This window comes from Miniopterus schreibersii (assembly GCF_964146895.1).
Source record: "Miniopterus schreibersii genome assembly, chromosome: 18".
Taxonomy (NCBI): Eukaryota; Metazoa; Chordata; class Mammalia; order Chiroptera; family Miniopteridae; genus Miniopterus; species Miniopterus schreibersii.
In genome coordinates, this window is record NC_138121.1 from 30628345 (window position 1) to 30647312 (window position 18968).

At 38.1% G+C, this 18968-nt stretch overlaps 1 protein-coding gene across 6 annotated transcripts in view; it reads left to right on the forward strand.

Annotated features, from left to right (window-relative positions):
* Positions 1-18968, forward strand: part of LSM14A (LSM14A mRNA processing body assembly factor) — a 59616-nt gene that overhangs the window by 13927 nt on the left and 26721 nt on the right. For all 6 annotated transcript variants that reach the window (XM_081117905.1, XM_081117904.1, XM_081117902.1 and 3 more), the window contains exons 2-3: positions 10708-10871; positions 14940-15069. In XM_081117905.1, coding sequence (XP_080974031.1) covers positions 10708-10871; positions 14940-15069 — 294 coding nt within the window. The remainder of the gene's footprint in view (positions 1-10707; positions 10872-14939; positions 15070-18968) is intronic.

Consider the following 18968-nt stretch of genomic DNA (forward strand, 5'->3'; position numbering starts at 1 on the left):
TCATGCCACTCTCCCTAAATTCTTATTCTCACTAGTAATTATTCCCTTACACTCAGTCTGAAACCTCCTGGTTGAGGGAAAGATATGTCTCAGTAAATCTACGTATATTAGTAATCCAAGGGGAAGAATCTTGCATGGAGGAAGCAAGTAGAGTTGCAAATGAGAGGAGCTAATTAACTGAGCAAGGTCTCAAACCTGTAATTGTGGGAGATGACTTTGGGTGAAAAGAAATATAAGGGTTCCGTAGGCAGTAGCCCTTGGTGGGAGTAGCCTGATGAGCCTGGGAAGGGGAAGTCCTTTAAGCTCCTAGGAATTTTAGATGTCGAGAACATTCCCTGTGCACAGGATTCGGCATTATATGGTTCATTAGGATCTGTTGTGGCTGGCCTTGGACATTTTTTATTAACTATTAGAAGATCATGTAATGTTGAAGGAGGAGGATTTATCTTGGTGACTTTAGGATGCTAGTTCCATTGTAGGTATAATTATACTAAGCTAAGAATCCAGGAAAGAATTGCCAGAGAAGGAATTAAAAATAAGATTTTATATGAAAGTACCCAACTTGATTCTAAAAGAAAACAAACCAACGGTCACGGCAGCAATTGAGCAGAGTTTCAAGCATAGAAACCCAAATACAACTCATTGACTCATTGAAGGCAGTGTGAACAAAGTAGAGATCAACTATGTAAAACATATGTACCATAAGAATGCTTTCAATAAAATAAAGTATGTGTAAGTTGAAAAGAGAAGAGAAAAGAAATATATGGGTCTTTTTTTTTTTGGTCCTCACCCAAGGATATTTTCCATTGCTTTTCAGAGAAGAAAAAAGTACCGATGTGAGAGGGACACATCAATTGGTTGCCTCCTGCAGGTGCCTGACCGGGCTGGGGGTCGACTCTACAACAGAGGTAGATGCTCTTGACCGGAATCAAACTCGAGACCCTGTAGTCTGTGGGCTGATGCTTTAACCACTGAGCCAAACCGGCTAGGGCTACAAAGGTCTTTCCCACAAGACTCAAGGAAGCTTGAAGAACATATTATTTCCACCTGAAAATATCACTGGTAGAGTTATGTGATGATAAAGTTTGTGTCCACTTGGCTGGACCACAGTGCCCTGATATTTGGTCAAATATTCCGGGTGTTTCTGTAAAAATATTTATTGGATGAGATTAATATTTAAGTCTGTGGTCTTTGAGTAAAGCAGATTTCCCTCCATGCTGAGGAGGGTGGGCTTCATCCAATCAGTTAAAGACCTTACTAGAACAAAGACTGACTTCCTCAGGGTACAAAAGAATTCTGCCAGCAGACTACCTTTGGACTCTAACTGCAACTCTTAGGTCTCCAGCCTTCCAGCCTATGATGCAGATTTTGGTTGTTCACAGCCAATTCCTTAAAATTTGTGTGTGTGTGTACACATCATGTTGGTTCTCTTTTCCTGGAGAGCCCTGACAAATACAAGTAGTAAAGTAGTGTCTAAAGCTGAAATTTAGGATAGGTTGGATGTGGGAGCTGTGGTAGAGGAAAGAAAACCTGCTCTGTGTATTGAGAATAGTGAGCTTGGTTGGAACTTAGGATAAGTAGGTTTGGACCAGGTCTTACAACTGATACTGGGGGAGTTTTAACTATAAAACTACATCATAAATTTTATTCTAATTTTTTATTTGAACTTAGCCTTACTTTTCTTACTTTTGGGCATTTCTTCACTAATTCGGTATTTTGTTTATTGCTGTCTCTTTTTGGTATCTAGCAGACTTGTTTTTCTTCTTTATCAATTGATATCAGAGTCTAATTTATAATCTTTAGTTTGTGTCAAAAAATTAAGGCTTGTGGAAAATATTAATGATGTCATTTGGGGTACTAAGTATACTTGATTACATGTATGTTTATCACATTAAACTTAGAAAGCTTTGGTGTTTTATAATATAGATACTGTATTGGGAAGTTGGTCACTACAGCTCTTCCCTCTAGCTATGTATTATGACTATATATACAAATGTTAATACACTGGTGACCAGGTTTGATTAGTGTGATACTTGAACTTGCCTTGATCTGCAAATAGAGGCAATTATTGGCTGCATTTTTTAGTAATAAACTTTTACTATTTTTATCCATACCAGGGAGTTGATTATATTCTTTAAGTCTAATAAAGAAAACTATTTTACCTATTTCTCACTCTCTTTTATTAAACATTGGCCTAAAATATAGGCTTTTCTAATTTGGGGAATAAGAAAAACTAGAATACCTATTAAAGTAATGTGACAACTTGATGAAGTTTAGAATATAGAGGACAACCATTCCTAGTGTCAACATTCTAACTGACTTATCATTTTGTGTGTTCTCTTCTAGGCTGTATTTGTACGAGGTGTGTGTGTGTATGGTTTATTGAGGTGAAATTCATATAATATTCAGTAACCATTATAAAGTATATGATTCAGTGACATTTAGTCTAGTTATAATGTTGTGTAACCACCGCCTCTCTTAATCTCTTCCCATTACCTCCTACCCCCAGTAACTACTAATCTGCTTTCTTTCTCTATGGCTTTTCCTATTCTGGATAGTTAAGGGATCATACAATGTATAACATTTTGTGTCTGGCTTCTTTCACTTAGCATAATGCTTTGTAGCTTCATTCTAACTGTTAACATGTATCAGCATTTCCTTTTTATGCCTGAATAATATTCCTCTGTGTGTGTGTGTGTGTGTGTGTGTGTGTGTGTGTGTGTGTAAGTTTTTAAAAAAACAATTTGTTTATCCACTCATTGTTGATGGACATTTGGATTGTTTCCACCTTTTGACTATTATGAATAATACTGCTTTAAACATTCATGTACAAGTTTCTTTGTGGACATAGGTTTTCATATTATAGGAGTGAAATTGTTGAGTCATTTGGTAATTCTGTTTAATTTTTGAACAACCACCAAGCTGATTTTCATAGCAGCTGCATTCCTATTTCTCTACATCCTTGTCTATTTGTTATTTTCTGTTTTCATTGAAACCATCTTTGTACTAGTGGAGTGGTATTTTATTCTGGTTTTGATTTGCATTTCCTTATTGACCAAAAGATTAAACATCTTTTCATGAGCTTGGCTGTTTGTATATCTTTTTATGAGAAGTGTCTCCAAGTTTTGTACACTTTTAATTGGGTTGTCTTTTTGTTGTTAAGAATTCTTTATACATTCTAGATATTAAACTCTTATATGTGGCTTGCAAATTCATTCCATAGCTTGTTTTTTAACATTCTCGATACTGTTCTTTGATGCACAAGAGGTTTTAATTTTTATGAAGCCGAGTTTATTTTTTTCTTCTGTTGCTCATGTTTTTAGTGTCAATTCTTAAGAATTCATTTTCAAATTCCAGGTCATAAAGACTTATTCCTACGCTTTCTTTTAATAGTTTTATAGTTTTGGCTCTTATATTTAGGTCATTGACCCACTAAAAGAAAAAAAATCTGTGTTTCTCCTCTGCTCACCAATTTACTCTCGATACATTTTACCACAAAATGTGTGGGAGTTTTACCCACATCAACCAGTTCTCCAACTCTCAGACACCAATGGTGTCCTACAGTTCAGTTCAATTTTGACACTGTCTGAAGTGTCAGGTTGCACAGGCGCTTAGTCCCACAAGATTGTCCCACCCCTGCCACCTACTTCACATGCCAGTACAGTAGTGACCTATACTTCTGACCGACTAGGTATAAATTAGGGGTTCTGATGACCCTTTCTTTGGTTTGATCATTGGCTAGACTGGCTCACAGAACTCAAAATAACAGTTTTCTTATTAGGGTATAAATTTATTATAATATGATATAACTCAGGAACAGCCAGATGGAAGAGATGCATAGGGCAAGATAGGTGGGAAGGAGTGCAGAGCTTCCATGACTTTTCTACCCTCCCAGCGCTTTCACATGTTCACCAACCTGGAAGCTCTCCAAACCCTGTAGTTCAAGGACTTTTGTGGAGGCGTCATCGTGTAGACATGATTAATTATCAACTCAATCTCCAGTCCCTTTCCCCTCCCCAGAGGATGGGAGATAAGGTTGAAAGTTCCAAGCTTCTAATCATAGCTTAGTCTTTCTGATGACTAGCCTCTTTCCTGAAGCTATTCAGGAGCCCACCAAGAGTTCTCATTAGAGCAAAAGATGCTGCTGTCATCCAGGAAATTCCAAGGGATTTAGGAGCTCTGTGTCAGGAACTGAGGTCAAAGACCAAATATTAGAACAAAAGATTCATGCTCTTAGTACTTTTATTTCTTTGGAAACTACGAAGGTTTTAGGAACTTTGGCCAGGAGCTAGAGACAAAAACCAAAAAATATGTCTTCTTATGTCACACTATCACATCCACTTTGAGTTAATTTTTATATATGGAGTAAGGTAGATTACAATTTCATTCTTTTGTATGTGGGTCTCCAGTTGTCCCAAAACCTTTTTTTTTTTTTAAATATATCTTTATTGATTTCAGACAGAGGAAAGGAGAGGGGGAGAGAGAGGTAGAAACATCAATGATGAGAGAGTCATTGATTGAGCCCACAACCCGGGCATGTGCCCTGACCGGGAATTGAACCCTGATCGCCTGGATCCTAGGTCGACGCTCAACCGCTGAGCCACGCCCGGCTGGGCCCAAAACCATTTTTTGAAAAGACTATTCTTCCTCCCCATTGGGTGGTCTTCTTGGACCCTTGTCTAAAATCATTTAGCCGTAGATGTTTGGGTTTTCTGCCAGTACCACACTGTTTTGACTGTTGTAGCTCTGTAGTGAGTTTTGAAATCAGGAAGCATGGATCCTCCAGCTTTTTCAAGATTCTTTGGCTATTTGGGCTCCCTTGAAGTTCCATATGAATTGAGGATTGGCTTTTCAAGTCCATTGTAATTTTGATAGGGATTGCACTGAATCTGTAGATAACTCAGGGAGCATTGTAATTTTAAGTCTTCAGGTTCATGAACATGATGACTTTCCTTTTATTTAGATCTTTAATTTCTTTCAGCAATGTTTTATAATTATATGCAAGCCTTTGACTTCCTCAGTTAAATTTATTCCTAGATATTATTCTTTTTTAATGCTATTATAACTGGAATTGTGTTGTTTGTTCTTTAATTTCTTTCTTGGATTGATCATTGTTGGTATGTAGAAACATAGCTGGTTTGTATATGTTGGTGTTGTACTTGTAACTTTGCTAAATTCATTTATTAGCTCTTGTAGTTTTTTTAATGAATTTTATGGTCTTTTCTATGTATGAAATCCTGTCATCTTCAAAAAGAGATAGTTTTACTTCTTCCTCTCCAATTTGTATACCTATTATTCCTCTTGCCTAATTGTGCTGGCTAGGACTTCTAATACATTGTTGAATAGCAATGGTGAAAGTGGGCATCCATGTCTTGGTTCTGGTCTTAGGGGAAAGCTTTCAGTCTTTCACCATTGAATATGCTAGCTGTGGGTTTTTCATATATGCCCTTCATGTTAAAGAAGTTCCCTTCTATTCCAAGTTCACTAAATGTTTTTATCATGAAATGGTGTTAGGTTTTGTCACTTTTTTTTCATGCATTTATTAAGATGATCATGTGGGGTTCCCCCTTGCATTCTTAGGATAAAATCCCAAGTGGTCATGGTATATACTTTTTTTTTAATGTACTATAGGATTCAGTTTGATAGTATTTTGTTGAGAATTTCTGTGTCTGTATTAATAAGAGAGATTGATATGTAGTTTTCTTATGGAGTCTTTGACTTTTGGTATCAGGGTAATAATCTTAGAATGTATTAGAAAGTGGTCCCTTTTCTTCTCTTTTTTTTTTTTTTTGGAGGAATTTGAGTAGGATTGATCTTAATTCTTTTTTTAAATGTTTGGTAAAATTCACCAGTGAAACTGGTCCTTCTTTGGACGTTTTTTATTACTGGTCTAATTTCTTGTTGTAGGTCTGTTGAGATTTTCTATTTTTTCTTGAGTCACTTTTGGTAACTAGGAATTTTTCTATTTCATCTAGATTATGTAGTTTGTTTTGGCATACGATTATTTTATAAGCCTTTTAATTTCCATAAGGCTGGTAGTAGTGTCCTTGTTTTCATTTTTTATTTTAATTATTTGCATCTTAGTCACTGTAGCTAAAGGTTTGTGTATTTTGTTGATCTTTTCAGAAAACCTACTTTTGGTTTTGTTGATTCTGTTTTTCTATTCTCTGTGTTGTTTATCTCTGCTCTAATCTGTATTATTTACTTCTGCTGGATTTAGCATTAGTTCTTTTTCTAGTTTCTTAAGGTGTAAAGTTGATTTTTATTTTTTTATTTCTTTTAATATAAAGCAATTCATCTATGTTTTGAATATGTGGGTATAGTTTTGATGGTTTTGTTAAACCTTGGAAAGCTAATGGAGCTTCTCTGTGACTTTTCCCCTCCTCTGCTTCAGGATGTACTAATCTATTACTTTGGAGGGCTGGGACATTACACATGGGTGGTGGTGGTGGTGGTGGTGGTAGTGCTTCTGCTGCTGCTGCTGCTGCTGAGGTTAAGAGGGAGATTGATTTGTTTGTAATTTTCTTAGTCCTGCTTTTTCTGACTCTTTAGCCTTCCTTTTGGATAAAGGACAAAATGTAGAACTTTGTCACTCTGTCCTGATAAAGTACTGTTTGGCTACCAGGGGAAAGGGAGTTTCAATTCTTTTCCACATCTTTTCCCTTATCACATCTTTTCCCCTCTCCTTATTCACCAAGTTGGTGGGTGCCAGTGAAAACTTATAAGGGCATGCTACATATCATTTCTGGGATTCATCTTCCAGTTCAGACTAACTCATTCAGCATTCGAATTATACTTCTTAACAAAATTTCATGGTATGAGTTTGAGATAATTTCCTGGCTTGGGGATATTTTAAAATTTGTGTTCATTTTATTTAGTTTTAGGGAGGGATATTCTTCTGCAAACGTACACCTATGCCACCATCTTTCCTGGAAGTCTCCTAAGTACTAGAAAGAATTTTTAGGATTAAAAAAGGCACAGTTTATCGAGGAGGGTCATGATGGCACCATAGGTAAATGCAGTACTCCCCTCCTCCCACAACCACATCAAAATTGCAACTAAATTACATAACAACCATCATTCAAAACTGCCTGAAACTTGGTGACCGGAAGTCCTACAACTAGAGAATTAAAGAGGAAGCCATATTGAGGCTGGTAGGAGTGGCAGAATGGGCAAGTCTGACACCCAGCTATGGCATTTTTCTTACTCCAGAGGATCTTGGCTGCGGAGGTCCCCCGTAAGGAGCAAGGCATCCCAACCCCACACCAGACCCCTCAGCCCAGGGTTCCAGTGCCAGGAAAAAAAGTCTCCATAACTTCTGGCTGTGAAAAACAGTGGGGCTGGAGTCCCAGGCAGTTTGTTTGTTTGTTTGTTTGTTTGTTTGTTTGAATCCTCACCAGAGGATATTTTTCCTTTTCTGAGAGAGTGGGAGAGAGAGAAAACGAGAAACATCTCACATCAACTGGTTACCTACTGCAAGCTTGCAACCAAGGTACATGCCCTTAGCCAAAATCGAACCGAGGACCCTTCGGTCCATGGGCTGACGCTCTAACCCCTGAGCCAAACTGACTAGAACCCCGGCAGTTCCTCTGGCGCATGGACTTACTTGGACTCCTTCTGAGCTCCAATCCTGGGGCAGCAGCTTGGAAGGATCCAGGGATATACAGGGAGGAACTAAATTGTCTGGCATCGGGGCAAGAACTGGGGGAGGCAGCTTTCCTCCTCGCCACAGTGCTAATAGGCAATCGCCATATCTGAGTCTTCATCAACCTGGCCCACAGAGTCCCCTTGCTCAGGTGATTCCCTGAGACTCTGCCCCACCCAAGCCGTTTGCAGTGGCTTTTCCATATGAATGGCATGACATGACTCAAGCTTCAGACTTTCCTAAAATCTCTCAAATAAGCAACAGCTGGCCTCAGAGTGCCCCATACCTCTCAATAAGTGGTCCCAGTCCTGTCACTAGCAGCAGCCTGCTTTGGTTCACAGCTTGGCCTCTCCTGGGCACCTCTAAGCCCAACACAAGTAGCAGCCATCTGAAGATCATTCTGTAGCTTGTGACAAGTGGCCCTAGGCAGGCCACAAGCAGTAGCTGACTTTGTACCTTCCAGGAGGCCCCAGAGCTAGTGCACCCAATGGTCAGCTTCAGACCACACTATAATACAACCCTACTACATCCACAAGGGGCAGACTCTGTGAGCACCAGAGCCCCACTGAAGCAAGTCCTGCTCCACAGGGGCATCTCCTGTACAATAGCTCTTCTGCTGTAGTCGCAGCTGGTCCACACAACCAACTGGCCTGGGGGTTAATCTCTCCCACTGATGCCAACAGCAGTCAAGGTTCAGCTACAATAGGACAGTACACACAGCCCACCAGCGGTGCACCTAGAGTGCCCAGATCATGTGACTGAGGAAGCTCAGCCACTGGGCCCTACTGAACCCTACAAGGCCACTCTACCAATTCCAGGAGACATAGCAGCTCTACCTGATACATAGAAACAAACACAGGGAAGCAGCCAAAATGTGGAGACAAAGAAATGTGTCGCAAATGAAAGACCAGAAGAAATCTTCAAAAAAAGAACTGAATGAAGTGGAAGCAAGCAAAGTACCAGTACAAAGTTCAAAACAATGGTTATATGGATGCTCAAGGAACTTAGGAATTTCAAGGAACTTAGTGAGCACATCAGCGACATAAAAAAATACCAGTCAGAAATGAAGGATACACTACAGGAAAATGAAGAATTTACAGGGAATCAACAGTAGAGGATGCCGAGAATCAAATCAGCGATTTGGAATCTAAGGAAGTAAAAAACACCCAATCAGAACAGCAAAAAGAAAAAATAATCCAAAAATATGGAGATAATGTAAGGAACCTCTGGGACAGCTTCAAGCATACCAACATTTGCATCATAGGGGTGCCGGAAGGAGGAGAGAGGGAACAAGAAATTGAAAATCTCTTTGAAAAAATAATGACAGAAAACTTCCCTTACCTGGTGAAAGAAGTAGACATACAAGTCCAGGAAGCACAGAAAATCCCAAACAAGATGAACCCAAAGAGGCCCACACCAAGACACATCATAATTAAAATGCCAAAGGTTTAAGGACAAAGAGAGAATCTTAAAAGCAACAAGAGAAAAGCAGTTAGTTACCTACAAGGGATCCACCTATACACTTGTCAGCTGATTTCTCAATAGAAACTTTTCAGGCCAGGAGAGAGTGGCAAGAAATATCCCAAGTGATTAAAAGCAAGGACCTACAACCAAGATTATACAGTAAAGCTGTCATTTAGAATTGAAGGTCAGATAAAGAGCTTCACAGACAAGAAAAGGCTAAAGGAGATCATCACCACCAAACCAGTATTAAGTGAAATGTTAAAGGGTCTTCTTTAAGTAGAAGAAGGGGGGGGGGAGATAAAAATATAAACAATAAAATGACAATAAATACATAATCTATTAACAATTGAATCTAAAAATCAAAATAAATGAACAAGGAATCTAATGAACAAAACAAACTGATGAGTAAAATAGAACCAGAGCCATGGAAACATGAAACAGACTGATGAATCTCGGGGTGGGGTGGGGGAGGTTAACCAAAAAAGTATATGCGTATATGTATTACCCGTAGACACAGACAATAGGGTGGTGAAGGCCTGGGGCAGGGAGGGATTGGGTGGAGTGGGGGGAAGGAGGAGAATCTGTAATACTCTCAACAATAAAGATTTTTTTGAAAAATAAAAAAGACACTATTTAAACTGAAATAACATTCATCTTCAGCCTAGCTTTGGATCAGTTCTGTGGGAATGTGCATACATTCAAAACTTTGCACAATGTAGAGTTTAATTCCTTTAGGATGCTCTTTAAGTGGGTAATGTGTGATCTTTCAAACTTTCTTATTTGTAACTTCTATATGGATGCAGACATTTTCAGAAGTCTCCTAAGACAGTGAACATGAAACTTGAATATTCATAAGAAACTCTGGAGGAATTGGTTTAAAATGCAGATTTGTGGGCCCTCTCCCTTGAAATCTTTTTAGCTTACCTTGATGCAAGCAGTGCACATTTTAACTTTGAGTAATGCTGTCTTAAGTGTTAAAATAATCAGGTTTAATTTTGAAGTAGAGAATTAAGGTAACCTGGGCTGTCCATTGGGCTAAATAGCTAATACCTGCTTGGCTGGGCTTCTAGGTGACCTACTTATCTCACTAAGATAAATGTTCCCTTCATTGTCTTCTCTTAATTCCAAAATTCAGTTCCCCAACCTTTGGGATTTTGTGGACTGGGTAAATCTTCACGCACTCCTCCTCCCCCCCTCCCCCCCCCGTACACACACACATGCACACACAGGAAATATCACATAAGCTTCCGATTTTTTATTTTGCTGAATGAGGACATTAAAAATAAACCAACAGTGAAAGAAAGGACATTATACACTTCCTCTCACCACAAGTACCAAAGATAAAACAAATAAAAATCTAGGAAGAACCAAACCTTGTAATACAATCGTTTAAATTGAATACACTTAGCTCTAGGCAAAACCCACTTTATTTTCCTCTTTTAAAAAAATTATTTAGCTATAGTTTAATGAATACTTTCTCGTGGGTGACATTTAAGACCTGCTGCTTAGTACTTGGAACTTAGTACTTGCCCTTATAAGAGGCACTACCTGAATATGATGAGCAGGCACTTACCTCATATCCTCTGTTTTCTTACCAGTTCGGTCCTTTGGTACAGAAGACAGACCAACAGATCGTCCAATACCACCTCGAGATGAAGTTTTTGAATACATTATATTCCGTGGAAGTGATATTAAAGACCTCACTGTTTGTGAGCCACCAAAACCACAATGTTCTTTGCCTCAGGACCCAGCTATCGTTCAGGTAACTGATAATAATTTTGTCTTGGAGTTGAAGTAAACTTCATGCGTATGACTAGCCTTAGCATTTGCCCCTCTTGGGTTTTCAGGGTTTTTTGTTTGTTTTTAATTTTCCCAATTGAATGACCGACCATATAGCTTACCATTTTCTAGTTCCCTAAATATTTAAAATACCTGGATACTGTTTTCATCTAAGTTTTCCTCTCTAGATCATAAGGGACTAAATAAAGGAAGAAAAAGCTGGGGAATTTATTTATTTAAAATATATCTTTATTGATTTCAGAGAGAGGAAGGAGGAGAGAGGTAGAAACATCAGTGATGAGAGAGTCATTGATTGGCTGCCTCCTGCACATCCCCAACTGGGGATCGAGCCCACAACCCGGGCATGTGCCCTGACCGGGAATCGAACTGCAATCTCCTGGATCCTAGGTCAATGTTCAACGGCTAAGCCACACCGGCCGGGCTGGAGAATTTATTTTTATCATAAAATATTTTCTAATTTCAACAACAGATAAAATGGCTAACATTCATTGAGGTCTAATTATATGGGAAGCACTATTCAAACTATTGCACATAAAAGTCAGATCTTTATACCACCCTCTGAGCTTGTTATTATAATTTCAGTTTTTACAAGTGAGATTGGGTTAGAACCACAATTTGAACAAACCCGGGCAGTCTGGTTCTAGAATCCAGGATCTTTGCCACTATATTAATTCTTATGTGGTTCATATTACAAACCAAGATGGTGATGGCTACTCTTAGATAATATTAGGTTTAAGGTGGGGATGGGTGTGTAAAAGCACATTATATGTTATATAATATACATTCAGCATTATATAAGATAGCCAAACATAGCCCTGGCCAGGTGGCTCGGTCAATTGGAGCATCATCCCATGCACCAATAGGTCCTGGGTTTGATTTCCAGTCAGGGCATGTACAAAAGGCAACCAATCAATGTTTCTCGCTCACATCTATGTTTCTGGCTCTCCCTCTCTCTAAAATTAATCAAAAACATATCCTCAGGTGAGGATTTTTTTAAAAAGCCGAACATAAAAAATTTTTAACACATGTTCAGTTCCCTAAATAAGGTATTAAAAAAGAAGACTAAGTATTCTAAGAGAAGTTTAAAAAAAATTTTTAAAAAATGTGTGTTTTATTAGAAACAGAAGCACATGATATCTAAAAGATTTTAAATTATGGATTAAAAAGAACGTCCATTACAGTACCTGTTGACATTTTAACTGGAAGCATATAGAAACTGTCTGTAAGCTATAACAGCAGAGGAAATAGGTTCATATAAGAGCATTTTTACTTGAGGAGAGCATAGCTGATTAAAAGCTCATGGCCCCCTTAGTTTTCCTCCTGAATTTATTTCCTTCTTAACCTTTTTTTTTTTTTTTAATATATCTTTATTGATTTCAGAGAGAGGAAAGGAGAGGGGGAGAGAGAGAGATAGAAACATCAATGATGAGAGAGTCACTGATCGGCCGCCTCCTGCACACCCCCAACTGGGGATCGAGCCCGCAACCCCTGGCATGTGCCCTGACTCAAACCCCAATCGCCTGGATCCTAGGTCGACACTAAACTGCTGAGCCACGCCCGGCTGGGCCTTCTTAACCTTTTTTATTGTTAGAAGTCTTTTGTTTGGTCATTTGCACTAAAATATGCTTTATTCATTTATCAATATAATATTTTTAAATTAACTTTCCCTTTTTGTGCTGTGATAAAATCTTAGTTTTCCACAAAACAGATTTTTAAAATGTATATTATCTTACACAGCATTTGTCTTCTAGCTATTAAAAGAAAATATCTCATGGACTCTTCTAATATAAAATTAAAGCAGAAAAAATAACTTGATTCTTGTAACATAAACTGGAGAAATTCTTTACTGTCGTCTATCCTCTCCTCTTCCTTTTGAGGAAGTAAGTCTGAAGGAATCCTGAGAAAATCTGAACTTCTTAAATGGAAGGAGAAAAGACACATTCTAATAGAAATAGCTGCCTACACTAGCAATTTTCAACCAGTGTGCTGCAAGAATTGTTAAAACTTGGAATACCTGACTATTTAGTCAGGGACACTGACCTCTTTTCCCTTAGATTGTCAAATAAAAAAATGAGGATAGCCAGTATAACAATAGCTGTTTGGTGTGATTGAATGAAAGTTATGTCTTTGTTGTTGTTGGGCAAAAAAATATTTTTTTTTGGTATGCTACAGAATTTTAGTAATTAGTTTATGTGTGCCATGAGATAAAGAAGGTTGAAAATCACTGGCTTACATCAAAGAGTAGTGGTATTGCCATATATATATATATAAATAAAATCTGGGTAATTCTCCAGGGAACCAGTTATTTAAGTAATCAGCCTTATGGAATGAGAAAAATCAAGAGAACACAAATCAAAATGGTATTGAATAACTTCTAACCACCATAAATTTTGACTTTTGATCTTTTAATTCATTCTTTTAGTAATATTTATTGAGCACCCTCCATGTGCCTGGTACTAGCAGTGAACACACAGACAAGATCCTGCCATCAGTGAGCTTATATGCCAGTAGTTGTTAGTACAATTCATATTTGTGTTATGAAATGTTTTATATTAAGATAAATGAATATATAAAAATTTGTGTATATACGTATTAAATTGTGTTTCAGGTTTAGTAAGACAAGCTTTTTAACTTTTTTTCTTTAATGATAACTGCATTTAAAAACGTAAATTTTTGTGTGGGATAGTTTGTTTTTCCATCTCTTTCCTGTAAATTCAATAGTATACCTCACATGATAGAAAATAAGAGTAAAATCAAAAGTGAATTGTCTTTTTTGTCAGCACCAGATTTAAAACTCAGTATAACCAAGTAAGATTTTTCTTATACTTTTTTCTTTAACAAAATTACTTTACTTGATATTCAAGTAACTTCAGTTCTTTCCTAAGTCTGCTATAAAACCCTTTATTCATAAGAGGAGTTTATTGTAGGAAAAAAGTATTTATAAATCATATTGAGTATAAAATTGGTACATGTGGATGACCTTTGAACAACTCAGAACTTGGGGGTGCTAACCCTCACAGTAAAAAATCCACATGTAATTTTTTTTTTTAACTCCTGTTCTATAAAAAAACACTCTTTTTTTCTGTTTCTTGTTTTTTGTTTTGTTTTTTTAATCCTCACCAGAGGATTTTTTTTTTTTAATTGATTTTAGAGAAAGGAAGAGAGTGAGAAACATTGATGTGAGAGTGAAACATCTATCAGTTGCCTCCCATACGCGCCCCACTGGGAATTGAATCCACAACCTTTCAGTGTACAGGAGGACGCTCCAGCCAACCGAGCCACCCAGCCAGGGCCACATGTAACTTTTTTTTTTTTTTTTTTTTTTATATGTCTTTATTGATTTCAGAGAGAGGAAGGGAGAGAGGGAGGGAGGGAGGGAGGGAGGGAGGGAGGGAGGGAGGGAGGGAGGGAGGGAGGGAGGGAGGGAGGGAGGGAGGAAGAAGAGAAAGAAACACCAATGATGAGAGTCATTAATCAGCAGCCTCCCGCAAGCCTCTCTGGGGATAGAGCCCACAACCAGGGCATGTGTCCTGACGGGGAATCGAACCTCGATCTCCTGGATCATAGGTCAGTGCTCAACCGCTGAGCCACGCTGGCTGGGCCACATGTAACTTTTAACTCCCTAAAAACTTAACTATAGTTGTCCCTCAGATTGCTCAGGGGGTTGATTACAGGACCTCCTGTAGATACCAAAATCTGTAGACGCTCAAATCCTTTATATAAAATGGCATAGGACAAAGCACACAGTTGGCCCTCTCATTTGTTGATTCAGTCAACCAAAGCTATGAAGGTTGGCTAATTTGCATATAAGTGGACCTTCAGAGTTCAAACCCATGTTGTTCAAGGGTCAGCTATATATACAAATAGTGAAATCAGAAGATTATTCAACTGTTCTTATGTTAAATGCATATTATAAGATTATAATTGCTTTTGTGTCTAATAGTTTTCTTAAAAATGTAAATATCCAGATTTTTTTCCATTATATGTGTGTTTTTAGAGCCTGAAAAAATAACCCATGGTTTTTCTTCAGTCTTCACTAGGCTCATCTACTTCTTCGTTCCAGTCAGTGGGTTCCTATGGCCCTTTCGGCAGGATGTCGACATACAGTCAGTTCAGTCCAAGTTCATTAGTCGGGCAGCAGTTTGGTGCTGTTGGTGTTGGTACGTTTTGCTTTTTTCTTTTTCTTTTTTTTAACCATGCATTTTTAGACATCTTGTTTGGTATTCCTTTTGTAACCTATTATTTTAAAGTCTTTATTTAATGCCCTTATTATTGACTAATGGGTCTAAAATAGTCATCTCTTGGCCCTGGCCAGGTAGCTCAGTTGGTTGGTTAGAGCATCATCTCTATATGCCAGGGTTGCGGGCCCAGTCAGAGCACATACAACAATCAACCAATGAATGCATAAATGGACAACAAAATCGATGTTTCTTGCACTCACTCACTTGTGCACTCTCGCTCCTCCCTTTCCCTCCCTCCCTCCTTTCCTCTCTCTAAAATCAATAAATAAAATGGTCATCTCCTGGAATAGTCACTTAAAAAAACAACAACCTAGATGTATCCAATTATCAAATTTCATTGAATGTTATTTTAAGTTTACGTAAGATACATTCATTTAAAGTAAGCGTTTTTTCCAATAGGATAGGTTTCCAAAGGAATTGGAGATAATGCCATTGTGATTAGGAAATAATGCCATGAAGGAGGGTTTATATTATGTTGAATTCGGATGATTATCCCATTTAACACCACCTATGAAAGATGTTCACATATAGCTTATTTGGGACCTTAATGCATTGTTTATAGTAACAGTGTTTTAGAAATATGACACTATAAGGAGAATGTATAGGAGAGCTGGGCCAATAGCGGTCCTACTTGAAGGACAAAGGCCATTTATTGTGTGCAAAAGCTAGATGTAATCAGATCAACTCAGTGGGGTTTTTTTTTTTCGTTTTTATAGCTCTGCATTATATCTCCTGATGTGATGTTATAGGGAGAGGGGAAGGGGTTACACAATTTGATCTCCATGGTGTTCTTACTGAAAATGCAGATTCTAATCATGAAGAAATGTACTGTATATATCCAGAAGTCCAAAGGATTCAATGTTGTGAAATACAGACACTTGGGGAGGACACTAAAGAGACATAGCATCCAAATATGTGATTAGATCTGGGTTTTTGTAAAGAGTTTATATAAAGAACGTTGTAGAGACTACTGAGGAACTTTGAGTACGGATTAACTGTTGGATGGTGGTGTTTTTGTTGATTTTCTTAGATGTAGTAATGGTTTTGTGGTTAACCATATAGGAGAATGTTTCTTTTTTAGGAGCAATAGTTTTGAAGTGTTTAAGGGTGATTGTACCCTATCTCGGCAAAAGAGAAGTGTGTATATCATAAAGAAATGAAGAAACAGAATAGGCCTGGCAAGATGTTAGCAGTTGGTGAATCTAGCTAAGGTATTCAAGTGTACACTTTTCAATTTTGACATAGGTTTGACATTTTTCAAAATTAAAAACTATATATATTTCATTCCTTTTAGACTTATTCTTGGATAGGTGAAATAGTGTAACTTTGGTTCCTGTACCTCCCAAACCTATCCAAGTAGTAAAACCAGTGTTAATAATACATATTAAATCTGGGTATACCCTATGTTAGCTATAACTGTTAGAATCCTAGTCAAATAAGAGACAATTGCAGGTTGCATTATTCTTTTAAACTTTCACTAAATCAAATAATTTGCTAACATTAGGATTATTATTGTATTTACCTCCTACATTACTGTGAAGTTTGCATGACTTAATATGTATAAAGCATTTGAACAAGGTCTAGCACATAGTGTCTACATAGTAAACATTGCTCTGCCATTCTTCAGAGCCTACCTGCCCCTCAATCACAGTATTTTGTGGTGGTGAAATACATGTTCCTTGTAATGCTTTTATCTAATTTTAACATTATTGGGGTTTGCTGGTTTGGTGTTCTTTGGGTACCACAAAGGCAGAGTGTTTTTCATATTGGTAGGGTAATTTTTGTAGTAAAATTTATTTATAAAAAGAAATTTATTTATAAAAACCTTTTTTTATTTTTGTATTGGTGGGATAATTTGTGGAGTGGCTAATTAGAGAACATGTATTTAAAAGTTGTTAAATGAGGAGGAGGAAAACTGTAGCGTTGATTAAGGTGACAGATGTTTTATAGAAGAGGTATTAACTCAAATATAGTCTGTTGGCACAAATTAAGCCAAATTTTAAACTATGTCTCTTGTTTTCAACTTTTTTTTTTTAATCCTCACCCAATAACAAGAGACAAAGATGGACATTATATAATGATAAAAGGGACACTAAATCAAGAAAACATAACACTTCTTAATATATATGCACCCAGTCAGGGAGCACTGAAATATATTAAGCAGCTACTCACGGAACTAAAGGGAGAAACAGATCAAAACACAGTCATAGTTGGGAATGTTAATACTCCATTGATGCCCGGCCGGGTGTGGCTCAGTGGTTGAGCGTCGACCTGGGATCCAGGTGATCAGGGTTCAATTCCTGGTCAGGGCACATGCCCAGGTTGTGGGCTCGATCAATGACTCTCTCATCATTGATGTTTATGTCTCTCTCTTTCCCTTTCCTTTCCTCTCTCTGAAATCAATAAAGATATATTTTTATAAAAAAATAACTGGAGATAAATTAATAGCAGAGCTAGGGAAAGGGCAATGGGTGTGGTATGACCAAGAACTCAGAAGAGATGGAGGATCTAGAGGAGATGGCCAGCCAGGGAGCATGGGGGGGGGGGGTTGGATCAGGTGAGGGCACAACAGCATAGAGATAGGAATACATATCAGAGTGGCTTATGTCTTGGTCATTGCTCAGAAATACGGAGAATAATGAGATGGATTCAGCTTCCCACAGAATTATTGAGAGCACTGTCCCACATTTCTGGGTATGTTGTGGGAGGTTATGTGACGCCTTTCATGAGCTAGCTGGGGCTGCAGCCTAACTGGATCACACTCCAAGAGACTCCCATTAGTTCTCATCTTGAGATGCTGTGCTAGGCACTGATGCTCCATTTTAGGACAGATATGAATTAAATTAGGAGACAAAGGGTGGGGGGTAAATGTGAAGGTGAGTAGTAGTTGAAGGAACTGGAGTTGCTTAGCTTAGAAATGAGAAGACTGTGATGGGCATGATCATAGTCTTCAAATATTTTAAACGTAGATTCCCTGGCCAGTTTGGCTCAGTGGTTAGACCTTCAGCCCGTGGACTAAAAGGTCCCAGGTTTGATTCCGTGCCAAGGGCACGTACGTATCTCAGTTGCAGGCTCAATCCCCTGCCCCAGCCAGGAGACGACCAATCTATATGTCTCTCTCATATCATTATCTCTCCCTCTCTCTCCCCCTCTCCCTCTCTCCCTTCTTCTCTTCCTCTTTCTCCCTGACCCCGCACTCTGAAAAGCAATGGAAAAAATATCCTCAGGTGAGGATTTAAAAAAAAACAGTGATGGATACACTTTTGTGGAGTAGACTGGTGAAAAGGAAAGTGATAAGAGAAGAGGTAGGCAGATAAGGAGAGGGCCATATAAACTGAGGTGTGTAGTGTAGGTAGTCTGAACTTTTATCTTTAGAGCTGTGGAAGCCATCAGCATTGTAGTAATGTGATTATATTTGTATTTCATAAAAGATTATTCTGAAAACCATCTTTAGATTGGATTTAGGGGTGGGAGAAGGGCTGTGGAAATAGTTTCTCCTAGAGAAAATTTGCATAGGTTAAATAGGAAGAAGAGAGCACATAATATGAAAAGTGAATGATTGCCCTGACCATTGTGGCTCAGTTGGTTAGGCATTTTCCTGTGCATTGAAAGGTTGCCAGTTCAAGGCACCTGCCCAGGGTGCAGGCTCAATCCCCGGGGGGGGGGGGGGGGCATGCAGGAGGCAATCGATGTTCCTATCTCACATCAATGTTTCTCTCCGTTTCCCTTCCTCTCTAAAAAATTTTTTTTAATTCTTTTAAAATTTTTTTAGATATTTTAAGAATATTTTTTCAAAAGAAAAGTGAATGATCCATAAA